The sequence below is a fragment of the Podarcis vaucheri genome, assembly GCF_965113315.1.
Source record: "Podarcis vaucheri genome assembly, chromosome: 15".
Classification (NCBI taxonomy): Eukaryota; Metazoa; Chordata; class Lepidosauria; order Squamata; family Lacertidae; genus Podarcis; species Podarcis vaucheri.
Genome location: NC_138753.1, coordinates 25,190,835 through 25,203,168, shown reverse-complemented (window position 1 = coordinate 25,203,168; position 12,334 = coordinate 25,190,835). Strand labels below are relative to the sequence as shown.

Genomic DNA, 12,334 nt, shown 5'->3' with positions numbered 1-12,334 from the left:
CCAAGAGATCTCAAGCGTTCAGGCTCAGTCCTAGAATATGGAAGTCATGGCGAAGGGAGTGGGGAAGAGACAGAGAAGGCGCTTCTGTGCATGTGCAAAGAGCTTTCACTTTCCAAAAGTAAGTTAAGGCAATCAGACTCTGTCTCATCTAGAACTGGGCACCCCTGGACTTCCAGCATGGCCCTGAGTTTCTCCTCACCTATTAAATGAATCCAAAAGGCTGAATGAATGAATGAATGAATGAATGCAAACTTACTGTATTTACTTATTACCAGTGCTTTCCCCCCCTAAAAACATGTTTAGGGGTACTCTGGCTCAAGAAAATCACCATTTTATAGTTCAAATCGGGAAAAATAAATACAGTAAATGGACAAAAGTACAAAGATTCACAAAATGTTTAGGGGTATGTGTACCCCTGCATATCCCCAGAAAAAGCACTGCTTATTACTGCGTATGTACCCCAACTTTTCTCCAAGGATCTCACAGTGGCATAATATGGTTCTCTCCCACACCCACATTTTATCCTCATGGCAACCCTGTGAGGTAAGTCAGGCTGAGAGACAGTGACACGCCCAAGGTCACCCATTGTGGGATTGGAGCCCTGGCCTCTCAGGTCCTAGCCTGACACTCTAACCATGACACTACACCAGCTCTCCTACTTGGGAGAAAGGTGCGGCAGACAAATTAAATATTAAATAAGCAGGCAAACAAACAAATAAATTCAGGACTGTCTAATGGCGCATATAAGATCATAATGTCGTTTGTAAGAAGTACGGATGAGAGAATCTGTCAATCGCAGTTTCTCACTTCTCTCATCTTAAATTCAGTTCTCCACAGTAGTTTGCAAAAAGTCCTCATAAAAACCCATGAGGCGTTTTAGTGCAGATTTGTTAATTACATTTTTTTCTGAGCATTTGCATCCCGCTATTCAGCCAAAAAAAGGCTCCCAGAATGGCTTATGTACAATCTTAAAAAACAACAATAGCACACAAGGGGAAAAGGCCAACGAGAGAAGAAGGGAATGAATGAATGAATAAAACTCTGTCACCAATTTACTCGAACACACACACACACACACACACACACACACACACATATTTTGGCATGAAACTTTGTCTAATACATGTACTGTATACATATTTTTTCAAAGCATTTTTTATGAATATATGCATCCTCGTGCGCATTTTACCTTAGCAGGTAGGTTTTTGTACACATTTGTTGGCTGGAGAACCGCTTTGCAAAAACCGCTTTAAGCAAACAGTAAGACAGGGAAGGCAAAGGGAGGCCTTTGGCAGAAGAAAAACAAGAGAGGAACATACAGCAGAGAGAGCCACCCAAAGTGTTGCATCAACTCCTTTCCCTCCCATGGAGGTGTCTGCAAAGCACTCAGTTGACCTTGTGTTCAGGAGGGCAAAATCCCGGGAAGCCAAAGTCCCATTTCCTGTACATGTGGTGCCCCACACACGGCAATGTAGCAGCCAGGGGAGTAACCAAGCTTGGCAAGTCCCCAGCAGCAGCAGCAACAGCACCTTGGCAGTCTGTTGGGCCTGGAACACAGAATCCTGCCCAGAGGGCCTGGAACGGATCCAGCTGGCACCCAGCAGAGGGACAGAGGTCATGTGGGCATTGCTCAGGGGGGTGGGGAAAGAGAGAATGGAAAAGCAGGGAGGACAAACTTCATCTCTGCATTTTGCACCTCTGACATAGGTAATGCAAGGAGTATCTGCTTTTCAATCTCCAGGTGGGCAGGGAATACATGCCACCCCCCCGGCTGAAACCCTAGGAGAGCCACTGTCCATCAATGCAGGCAATATTGAGCTAAACAGAACAGCGGTCAGACTCAATATAAGGCAGTTTCCCATGCTCCCAACTTGGGAAAAGCAGAACTTCATTGTTCTGGATAAAGGCCGCCTACTGAAACTGCAGACAGCCACTAAGAGCTCTCTGCTTGCTGCGTGGCTTCAGAGACCTGTCGTAAGGAGGCGAGACACAGGGAGAAAAGGTGGCTTGGAAGCACTGCACTTGATGACAGCCTTCATTCCGCGCTCCTGGTAGAGCATGTGCTGTGGGTGCAGAAGGTCCCGGGTTCAATCTCAAGGATCAGGACATAGCATCTGAAGCATTTCTAGCCTGCTCTCCAGCCAAGAAGGCTCTCAGAGTGGGCACAACACATGAGGCAAGAGGGATGGGGAGGGAGGAGGGGAAGATCAAGGTCGGGCACCAGTTCTTAAAGTTACAGGTCTAATAATGCAGCTATATAGTTCTATTGACGTACAGTGGTACCTCGAGTTGCGGACGTAATCTGTGACGGAGGCACGTCCACAACCCGCAGCGTTCGCATCCTGAAGCACCGTGTCTGCATAGGCACAATTTGGCGCTTCTGCGCATGTGCAAAGCGTGATTTAGTGCTTCTGCGCATGTGCGAGTGGCGAAACCTGGAAGCAACCCCTTCCGGGTTTCCCACAGTCTGCAACCTGAAAACACGTAACCTGAAGCGTCCGTAACATGAGGTATGACTGTAGATCATGCCTGTCTTGGAAAGCAACTCTGCTCCAGAAACCTCCCCTCCCCACACCAGATCAGGCACAGAGGAGAGCGGGGGGAGGCCAGAAGGACCCAGAATCGTATATCTAATTCTATTCTCATATAGCTGACTAGAATCCTCACCGGAGGGAGCTCGTTGAAACTGCCCAGCAATGTCTGTGTCAGTTTGGGTTGTCTTGGATTAGACAAAGTCTTGGAGGTTGCTGCCTATTAATGGCTATTGACCATGATGGCAGAATAGAGGCTCCATGGGCAAAGGCAGCATAGCCCTGGGTAACAGAAATTAAGGCAAAAGAAGCAGGGCGATGAGGGCTTCTTCCTTCTAGTTCTACTGCAAACCTCCCCGATCGGATCGGTGCCCCTGTGGGGCATCTCTGCTGCAGACAGAGCGCGTTGGACTTGAAAGAGCTTAAAGAGCTGGTGCCTGATCTCGCCTTTTCCCCTCTGCCCTCCGCTTCCTTCTTTCCTTTTGTTGCTTGCCTTTTACAACGTAAGCGTGAGAGGGGGCAGAGACTACCTTGTTTCAACTGATTGCATGCAAGCTGTTCTGGGAGCCTTTTTTGGGTGAAGAGCTGGTGTGTGTGTGTGTTATAATGCACTACAGTAGTACCTCTGGTTGCGAACGGGATCCGTTCCGGAGCCCCCTTTGCAACCCGAGAGGAATGCAACCCGCGTCTGCGCATGCGCGGTCATGATTCACCACTTCTGCGCATGTGCATGATGTCATTTTGCGCATCTGCGCATGCGGCGAAACCCGGAAGTAACCCTTTCTGGTACCTTCTGGGTCGCCACCTGAAAAGACATAACCTGAACCGAACGTAACAAGAGGTATGACTGTATATATATTCATAAAATGGTTTAGGGCTGCAGGCTGAATGGAGGGATGCCCCTGTCCCCCCCCCCGCCCCGCTGGACTGGGTTTGGGGTTCAGTGGGTTAAAGCATCAACGCTTTTTCTTACCTCCCCAGAAGGCACCCCAGAAACTGAAGAGGAGGAGGAGGAGGAGGAGGAGAGGGGAGGAGGAGGTCCCTGCTGCTTCGCCAGCTCCAAAATAGCAGCGCTTGGCATGTGTTTGTAGGAGGGAAAGCAGCCTCCTCTCCTGTTCCTGACAACAGCCCAAAATAGACCGGCTCAAACAGCACACGTTTCTGCTCTGGCAACACAGCCTTATGTCACATCGGGGGGTGGGATGGGGACAGGGATGGGGACAAGTGGACCCCTATTCTCCATATCTAAGGGAAGACAGAATTGCAGAGGAGGGGAGAGAGAAGGAAGGGGTTTGGGGTTCCTTAATGAAATAACAAGCCCTGATTAAGGATGGTGGGGAAATTCAATTTGGTTTGCATTGAAAGGCGATTCAGCCCAATTCGTGCATGAGAACCGAAACACACATCCAACCTTTTGAAATTTGCACTTCTCTCAATTTCGCAGTGCGGTCCTCCGGGCAAGTCATGTGTACAAAAATGCATGAGCTAAGGTAAACACTGCATTTAAAAATGCATATACTGGTGAAAATAACAGGAAAAAACTCCTTATCTCAGGGAAAATACAAATACAGTGGTATATTGGTTCTCGAGCGTAATAATAATAATAATAATAATAATAATAATAATAATAATAATAATAATAATTTATTATTTATACCCCGCCCATCTGGCTGGGTTTCCCCAGCCACTCTGGGCGGCTTCCAACTGAATATTAAAAACAGTACAGCATCAAACATTAAAAACTTTCCTAAAGAGGGCTGCCTTCAGATGACTTTTAAAAGTAAAATAGTTGGTTATTGCTTTGACTTTGCTTTGACTTTCCGTTCGACTTCCAAAATGTTCGAAAACCAAGGTGCAGGCGTCCTGGAAACAATAGCTGACAGCTGCATGGGATGTTCGGCTTCCGAAAAACATTCAAAAACTGGAACACTTACTTCTGGGTTTTCGTGGTTTGGGAGCCGAAATGTTCGCGTACTGAGGCGTTCGAGAACCAAGGTTCCATTATATTAGGAAAAGTATACATTGCTAAAATGTGTTACTACCCAAAATATATTTACATAGAATGGGAGCTGATGTGTTGTGGTGCAGTGGTTAAGGTGTTGGAGCAAGGCCTGGGTTCAAATCTCCACTTAGCTGTAAAGCTCATTGGGTGGCCTTGGGCAGTGACAGTCTCTTAGCCTAACCTACATCCCAGGGTGGTTGTGACAACAAACTAGAGAGGGGGAGAATCACGTAACCACCTTGAGCTCCTTGGAGAAAAAGTGGGATACAGATAATAATAATAATATTAATAATAATAATAATAATGGTAATAACACATAACATTGTAAAAAAACATGTAGGAGAAATTTGCACTATATTGCTGCTGAATTTTCACAAGGACTTAAAAAATCACAAACTGGTGAGAAAGCGTGGAGAACTGAGCTTAAAATTGGGTTTTTGTTTTTTTCAAAGAGAAATTTAAATGGACATATGCCTACATCCCTAGCCCTGATTCCCTAATTTCACAAATATTAGCTGAATCCCGCCCACCTACGCTCTTATTATTATTACCAACAATATTTTTATTATCAACCATGCTATTAAAAATCGCTGACACAGCCAGTTTGGGTGCTGTGGTTGGAGCGTTTGACTCAGCTGGGAGAAACCTCGGTTCAAACTCCTCCCCTTGAAACATTCTGGGTGATCAAAGGCCAGTATGTATTTCTCTTAGCCTAACTCAGCAGTTCTCAACCTGTGGGTCCCCAGACGTTGTTGGACTACAACTCCCATCATCCCTGAGCTCTGGCATTGTTAACTAGGGGTGATGGGAGTTGTAGTTCAACAACATCTGGGGACCCACGGTTGTTGTAAGGACAAAATGTGTGCAGAAAAAACACACACTCACACATACCCAATAACCCAGCCCTTCCACTTTGAGGACAAGGTGGAATAAAGAGAAATTAAGATAGTAATTACAGTCACTACATTTGCTTTGATGCAGAGGATTTTGGGCTTCTGTGGTGGAAAAGTAGCCACCCCACTATCCTTCTTCAGCTGTGATGCTTACCTGTGAGGCAGGTGAAGACTAGAAGTGATGCTAGGAACAGAACAGCCTCAAATTTAACCCCTCCATCTAGTCTAGCACCCTGGTGGAGGAGAACATCTCCCTCCTCTCTACTTGTCAGATCAATGTGAGAGCAATGTTGTCCTCCGGAATGTTGCTGGACTCCAGTTCCCATCAGCCCCAGGCAGCATGGCCTGTGGTCAGGAATGATGGGATCAGTAGTCCAAAATACCTCTTGAGATAAAACATCTGAAGAACTGAGAGCAGGCAGTAGCCCTCCCTCCTGATCTGATCTGCCTTGATCAGCCGAGGTTGTGGTGTGTGTTGAACAGCCACACGCAAAAGTGTAGTGTCCCTTCATGATCCAGCCACACCCTTTGTAAGATTGTGAAGCTTTCCAAGTTTATACAGTAATCTTATAATTATGCAACAATAATAATTAGGGATGCATTGCATCGCTCAGTGCAGATCTCCACGTGTTCCACTTGAGCTAGATCTATTTTCTGTGCACGTACATTGGCAAATGATTTGGAATGCTCCAGTATCTTATTCTGGAGTGGCTTAGGCTGCACATTTCCCTGACATTTCATTGTACACAACAGAGCTTGCGCACCATTTCCTTGAAGTTGAAGCATCTTGAGTTTTCAGTGCTCCTAAACACTTAGCTTTGGAGCAGATAGCGGCTAAAAAAATCTTCCCTTTCTTGCTGACTGGGTGGTTTTAGGTCGCTGGAGACAGGGACCTTGCTGCTGAAAGAGTAATGGGTCTTTGACCCCAACCCACCCTGCTACCTTGGATCACTAGATCACTGGTGAGACCCACTGCAAGCATATGGCCAGAGGGTTGGCAGAAGCTGAATAATGGTTAGCCACCTCTGCCCTGGTTGAATAACTAAACCCAGAGACATATTCTAGCTGACAGGTGGCCAGAGAAAGAATACTAGTTTTGAGAACTGAGCTGTTCCTGCTCACCCATCCTTGCATCAAAACCTTGCATTTTTTTGTGCTGATACAATGGGATGCATCCTGGCACTATAAGCACAGTTTTTCAATGACCACGTCTAGATCTTGAATGGCAACCAAGCCACTAAGTGCCACTCAATTATTACACTGAAAGCAAGCACTGAGTTAAGCATCCTGATAGCATCACCTTAGGGTTTGCACCCTAAAGGCATTTCCTTGGAAGTGTGTTTGGTGGCAACCTAAACAAATTTAGCTGGATCTGGCCATCACAGAAGGTCCAGAAGAACTGTGTTCTCTTCTGAGCAGCGACAAGGACACGAGAGGTGCCTACAATGTGTGTCAAAGGGCAAGGAGGTTTGGAGAGGCTGTGACGGAGGTGACCTGATGCTCTGAGGTCTCTGGGGGTGGCCCAGCCCTGCTTAATCTACGTACATCCTTCCCGAAACATTTCCCAGCCCAAGGGAGTAGACAGAAAAATCTCGGAGGAGAGAACAAGGAACCGAGAGTGTGCTGGGGAATGGCGCATCGCCAAAGCATGCGGGACCAGCCAGCCGGCATTCCTCTGCTATGGAGAGGAAGAGGCCGGCCCCAGATGAACAGTCAGCCCACGCGAATCCAGAGGAAGGAGGAGAGAGAGGGAAAGAGAGAAAGAGAGAAAGAGAGAGAGAGATGGGGAAAGCCACTGCTTGCCCTTGAGCACCAGAACCTTGTTCCAGGAAATTCCTCACAAGCAGCGCTCCCAGTCTGTGCATTATCTGGGACCTATCCAGATGCCTCCCATTCTGACCCAGAAACCCAGGTCTCCATGGGAGCACAGGCAGAATATGCTTTATAGAGAGTTAGGCCACTGGGTCCATCTAGGTCAGCGGTGTCTACATGGCAGTGCTCCTGGGAAAGGCGCTCTGTACATGTTCATCAAGCGGAACTCTCTTGTTTCAAAGGCCCCAGGATGTGCCAGGGCATTGAAAACCAGTTTGGAAGCCAACAAACCTTGGAAAAATTAAACCCTGCAGCTACCTTTCCTGCAGCGCCACTGGGCTGGGAAAGGACTCATGATGCCCCAACTCCCTGCCCAAGTATGTAGGCAGTTCCTTGTATTGGGAATGGTTTTGACGCAGACCGCCGACCCCATAATCAAGATTTATCCAACTGTAGGATGCAGGGCAAGGGACGCGGTTGGCGCTGTGGGTTAAACCACAGAGCCTAGGACTTGTCGATCAGAAGGTTGGCGGTTCGAATCCCCGCAACGGGGTGAGCTCCCATTGCTCGGTCCCAGCTCCTGCCAACCTAGCAGTTCGAAAGCATGTCAAAGTGCAAGTAGATAAATAGGTACCGCTCCGGCGGGAAGGTAAACGGCGTTTCTGTGCGCTGCTCTGATTCTCCAGAAGCGGCTTAATCATGCTGGCCGCATGACCCAGAAGCTGTATGCCGGCTCCCTCGGCCAATAAAGCGAGATGAGCGCCGCAACCCCAGAGTCGGCCACAAGTGGACCTAATGGTCAGGGGTCCCTTTACCCCTTTACCTTTAGGATGCAGGGCATAATGTAAAACCAGCTTGAGTTTCATTGGCAGGGGCTGGACAAGATGACCGCTTGTGTCCCCCTTCTGATTCTATTGTTCCATGATTCTATGACTATGGGGCAGCTCTGCAACTCGTGGTTTAAAAACCAAACACTGATTAATTAAACAACAACAACAACAACAACAACAATAGACATTTCCTTGCAAAATGAAACCCACTATGGCAGCAGCGAGGAGAGAAAAACTCTCTCTCCAAACATGCCGCCAGCAGCAGCCACCTGGTTACAAATGGCTTTTCCTCCGTCTCCCTCCCCTGTCCTGACAACTGAACTCTCCTTTCCCTTCCCCGGCCAGCTTGGATCACAGCTCCCTAGCTGGCCTCAGCTGCTGGAGCTCAGCAAGCGGCGCCAAGGAGGTTTCAAGCTGCCTGTGGGGAGAGAGGCACGGACAACTCTTACATAACATGCCCAGCTCCATTCATCGACCGAACAAAGGGGCTGACCTGCCCTGAGCCACAGGTGCCGTGGCGGAAGGGAGTCTGTTACGTAACGGCGTGGAACAAAGGCGCTCCCCGAAGGGCAGTGGCCCAACGAGGTCAAAACGGTCCTGGCTTTGCGGAGGGAGCGAAGCCACGTGGAGAGGGGGAAAGACCTGGCGCCTGTCTGTTCCCCCCCCAAACATCCCATGAGATCCTTTTTGCATGCTCGGCTTTTATTCACTCTGAATAACTACCAACACTCTCCCAGCATTCAGAATGCAGATTCGCTCCTTCTCTCTCGCACACACTTTCACCCATAAATAAGCACTGAAAGGGTTTGAGCATGGGAGGAAAGGTCAAAAGGTGAAAGGTTAACTTCTCGGTTATCTTGAGAGCATGCCCTTTAATTTACTGGGGCTCTCTGTCCGGGGGTGAGATGGGGGGCAAAAAAACCAGAACGCAGCAATTTCCAGTCTCCTCCCCAACTGTGCCCCTTCTTAGAAATGGAGACCCGGTGAGCAACACCCAAAAGGTTGGTCCCACAGCAGAAAACTCTTGGGACCTAAGTACCAGGAGTTAACAGCTTATTGCTTAATATCGTAGGCTGCTCTTGCAAACTCCATCTTTTAGAGGAAAGGCGGAAGGTCTCCTTGTCGCCTCTAGTTCTTGCAGAACTCCTGCATTTTGACAGCGGGCGTCTGCACCCACACAACCGTCTTCTGCTCTAGCAGATAGTTAACTACCTCCCTACTTTTAGCTTCTCCCACCCACCCAACCGTCTTTAAAGGTGCGATAAGAACAGGAACGAATTCTGGCTTTGCTATGAGGTGGGCAGCACTCACACTTTAACCCCCTCCCAGGCTGAAAGCAGGGTTCAGCCTCCACACCAAGTCCACACAGTGATATCAGGAGCAGAGCAGAGACAAGGACCCAGGGCTCCTGCCAGGCAGCAACAGAGCGGACTGCTAAGATTGCTGAACTCATGCCCACCCAACACATGCGGTGCAAGGCTCACCTACCCACCCTGCGATTTGTGGCCGGTCCACCCGGCAAGGCAGGGGAAACCCCTAGCCAAACCCAGCTTAGAAAATGCCATGAGAATGATGTGTGCGTTTGGGGTGAAGCCCAGCTGTACCTTGGTTTTATTGAGCACCAGACCCACAAAGGCAGAGACCAGCAGCGATCCTGGCATGGGCGTCTTGGTCCGCAGCTCCTTTGGCATGCCAGAGAAAGGCGAGACGGGGGGCTCTTCGGGGAGGGTGACCGTGTAGGAATTCCGCATGCTGCGAGGAGGCACCCCTCGCCTCTCTCCCCCCACAAGCTTCCTTCGGTAGGAGATCCAGGTGTGGGAAAAGGTGAGACTCAGACGGGTCTGATCCTCTCAACCCCTTGCTCTGCCTGCTCAGACAGCAAGGCAGCGTTCCTCCAAAGCAGAGATGGACCCGGTGGAATAAAAGAGGGAGAGGAGCTGCTGAGTTTGGCGTGCCTTCTGCCCCAAGCGGAACCACAAGCGCTTCTTCTCCAGCAGGGAGGAAAAGTTTGGCAGGTTCTTCTGGCTGGACATGGAAGTGTGGCAGAGCGCGGGCGACCCTCCACACTGCGGCTCCGGCTCGCGTCTTTAAAATCCAGGGTCCGCCTCAAAGCTGTCACTCCAGGCAAAGCCGCCGCTGCTGCTTTCGCCTTCCCCGCTGCTGACGGCGCCTGAATCACTCTGACATCAAGCAGGGGAGGTGGAACAGACGCCCAGGCAAGGCTGCACAGAAGAGGGCTCCCTCCAGGGAGGTACCGACGGCCAAGGCTGCAGGCAACTTTCTGCGCCGGGTGGGGAAGCCAAGGGGAAGTGTGACGGGTGGCTCTGCCTGGTCCTGTTGGGGTGCTCGAGCGTCGTAGCAACCCGGCTATGCAGGCGCAGCGATTTAAGGCACACACATACTCAGAGCAGGCACTGGGGGCGTGTAGAAGCCGATGAACTTTTCTTCCGGGTGGAACTATGACTCTCATCTCAGCCAGACAGAAATACTGTACTCAGTGCTATCCGTGACCTGTCTGTCTGTCTGTCTGTCTTTTTATTGGAGTCAGGGCCATAGCTGTCAATGTTTTCCTTTTTTAAAGAGAAATTCCCTTATTCCAAATAGAATTCCTCGCAGGAAAAGGGAAAAGTTGACAGCTGGCAGGGGAAGTATGTCGGAAGAACCCGTTTTTTTCACACGTCCCACAGCGAGGCGAAGTGACTTCTCTGAGTCCACATGGTGAGGCAATGGTGAATCTCAGAAGGAAAGTCGGTTGCCCTGCACAGAGTTGCTGCCAAAAGTGAGCCAACCGAGACCCCGCAGTGCCTCTTCCCCGAAGTAATGCCCACAGGTGGCATAGCTTCTCCCAGTGGCCCCCTTTCCCAGGCAGCATATGAAACTACCCACATCCCAGTAGTGGGACAGAGAAAGAAAGGAGCCCTCTTGGTGCAATCTGGTTGTGCATTCTGCTGGTAGCCGAACTCCAATCCTGCCAAGGTGTCTAGTCTTTGAAGGGCAGAACAGTGGCATTGAGAAGGAGTACTCAAGAGACCACCCAGTCCAAACCATCTTGCACCCAAAGGCGTTCATTCACCAAGCCCGCCACAGATTAACTTTCCACACCACAGTGTGAATACTGCAGCAAGAGTGCTGAGGCGGCTGCTTTGAGACTCTTTTGTGGCTAGTTCCTCCGAACCTGTGTTCCCCACCCCCCACCCCCAAACCACTTTGCTGATGTGGGTGGGAGAAGGAGGGGCAGAAAACTAAGGGGAAGAAAGAAAAAGGTTGTATGTGGGGAAACTGGAAGGAGAGAGCCCTGCAAACTCGAGGGAGCGCCTTTGTGACACCGGCAGCTGGCATGCCAATCCCCACCCGCCTCTGAGACCTATTTGCATGCACAGCAACCAACGCACCTCACTTTTATTTCTTTTCTCATTGAAACTTTTCAATAAAATATCAACATCGAAAATAAAAGGAAAGGAGCGATAGCCACTGAAGTACAAAAGGACAAGAAGGAACGCAGGGTATCCCAAGGCAAGCTATGGCCATTGGGTGGCATTTTACCCACTTTGTGTAACACTAGCTGACCTCCAGATAATTTGCTGGTGTCAGCACTCTGCAAGGGGCTTGAGGTCTGATGCCAAATCCAGCACTGGCTTGGATTTCAATGACAAATATTTCCTCTGCAATGAAGCACCCTTAACGGAGTATCTACTGCCTGACAAGCATCCTTCTTTACGCACAGAGAGAAACTGAGGCACAGAAATAAAAGGGGAAGTTCCGTGAAGGCGCAGCAACTACGTTGCCTAGGAACCCAGACTCTCCTGCAAAACCACATATTCCCCACAGCCATCGCAACAGACCCATTGTCTGGTGACCTCTTAAAATTTCCAGACGGGACTGACCAAGTGCCTGACACAAATCTATAAATCCCCCGGCCAATGGTCAGATTGTCCCGCGGTAACTTTCCATTGTTTACGTCAGATGCTTTCAAGAGTCAGGATGAAGTTTTGGAAAGTTGCACTCGAGGTTGTTATTGCCACGTATCTATGCAGCCATAAAACCAAAGCATACGACCATAGGAAGAGTCTGCAGGATGAGGCCAGTGGCCCGCCCAGTCTAGCATCCTGTTCTCACAGTGGCCGACCAGACGCTTGTGTAAAACCCGCAAGCAGGATCTGAGCACAAAAGGACTCTCCCCTCCTGAGGTTTCCAGCAACTGGTATTCAGAAGCGCTGCTGCCGCCAACCATGAAGAAAAGAAAAGAATGAACAGCTTTCCTTTCCT

At 49.4% G+C, this 12,334-nt stretch overlaps 1 protein-coding gene across 8 annotated transcripts in view; it reads right to left on the bottom strand.

Moving 5' to 3' along the window:
* USP2 (ubiquitin specific peptidase 2) overlaps positions 1-12,334 on the bottom strand; it is an 84,038-nt gene that overhangs the window by 22,199 nt on the left and 49,505 nt on the right. The window contains exon 1 of one of the 8 annotated variants that reach the window (XM_082201025.1): positions 9,673-10,219. The exons of the other annotated variants lie outside the window; for them this stretch is intronic. Coding sequence (XP_082057151.1) covers positions 9,673-9,819 — 147 coding nt within the window. The 5' untranslated portion in view covers positions 9,820-10,219. Of the gene's footprint in view, positions 1-9,672; positions 10,220-12,334 lie in introns of those variants that run through there. 8 annotated transcript variants of the gene reach the window in all.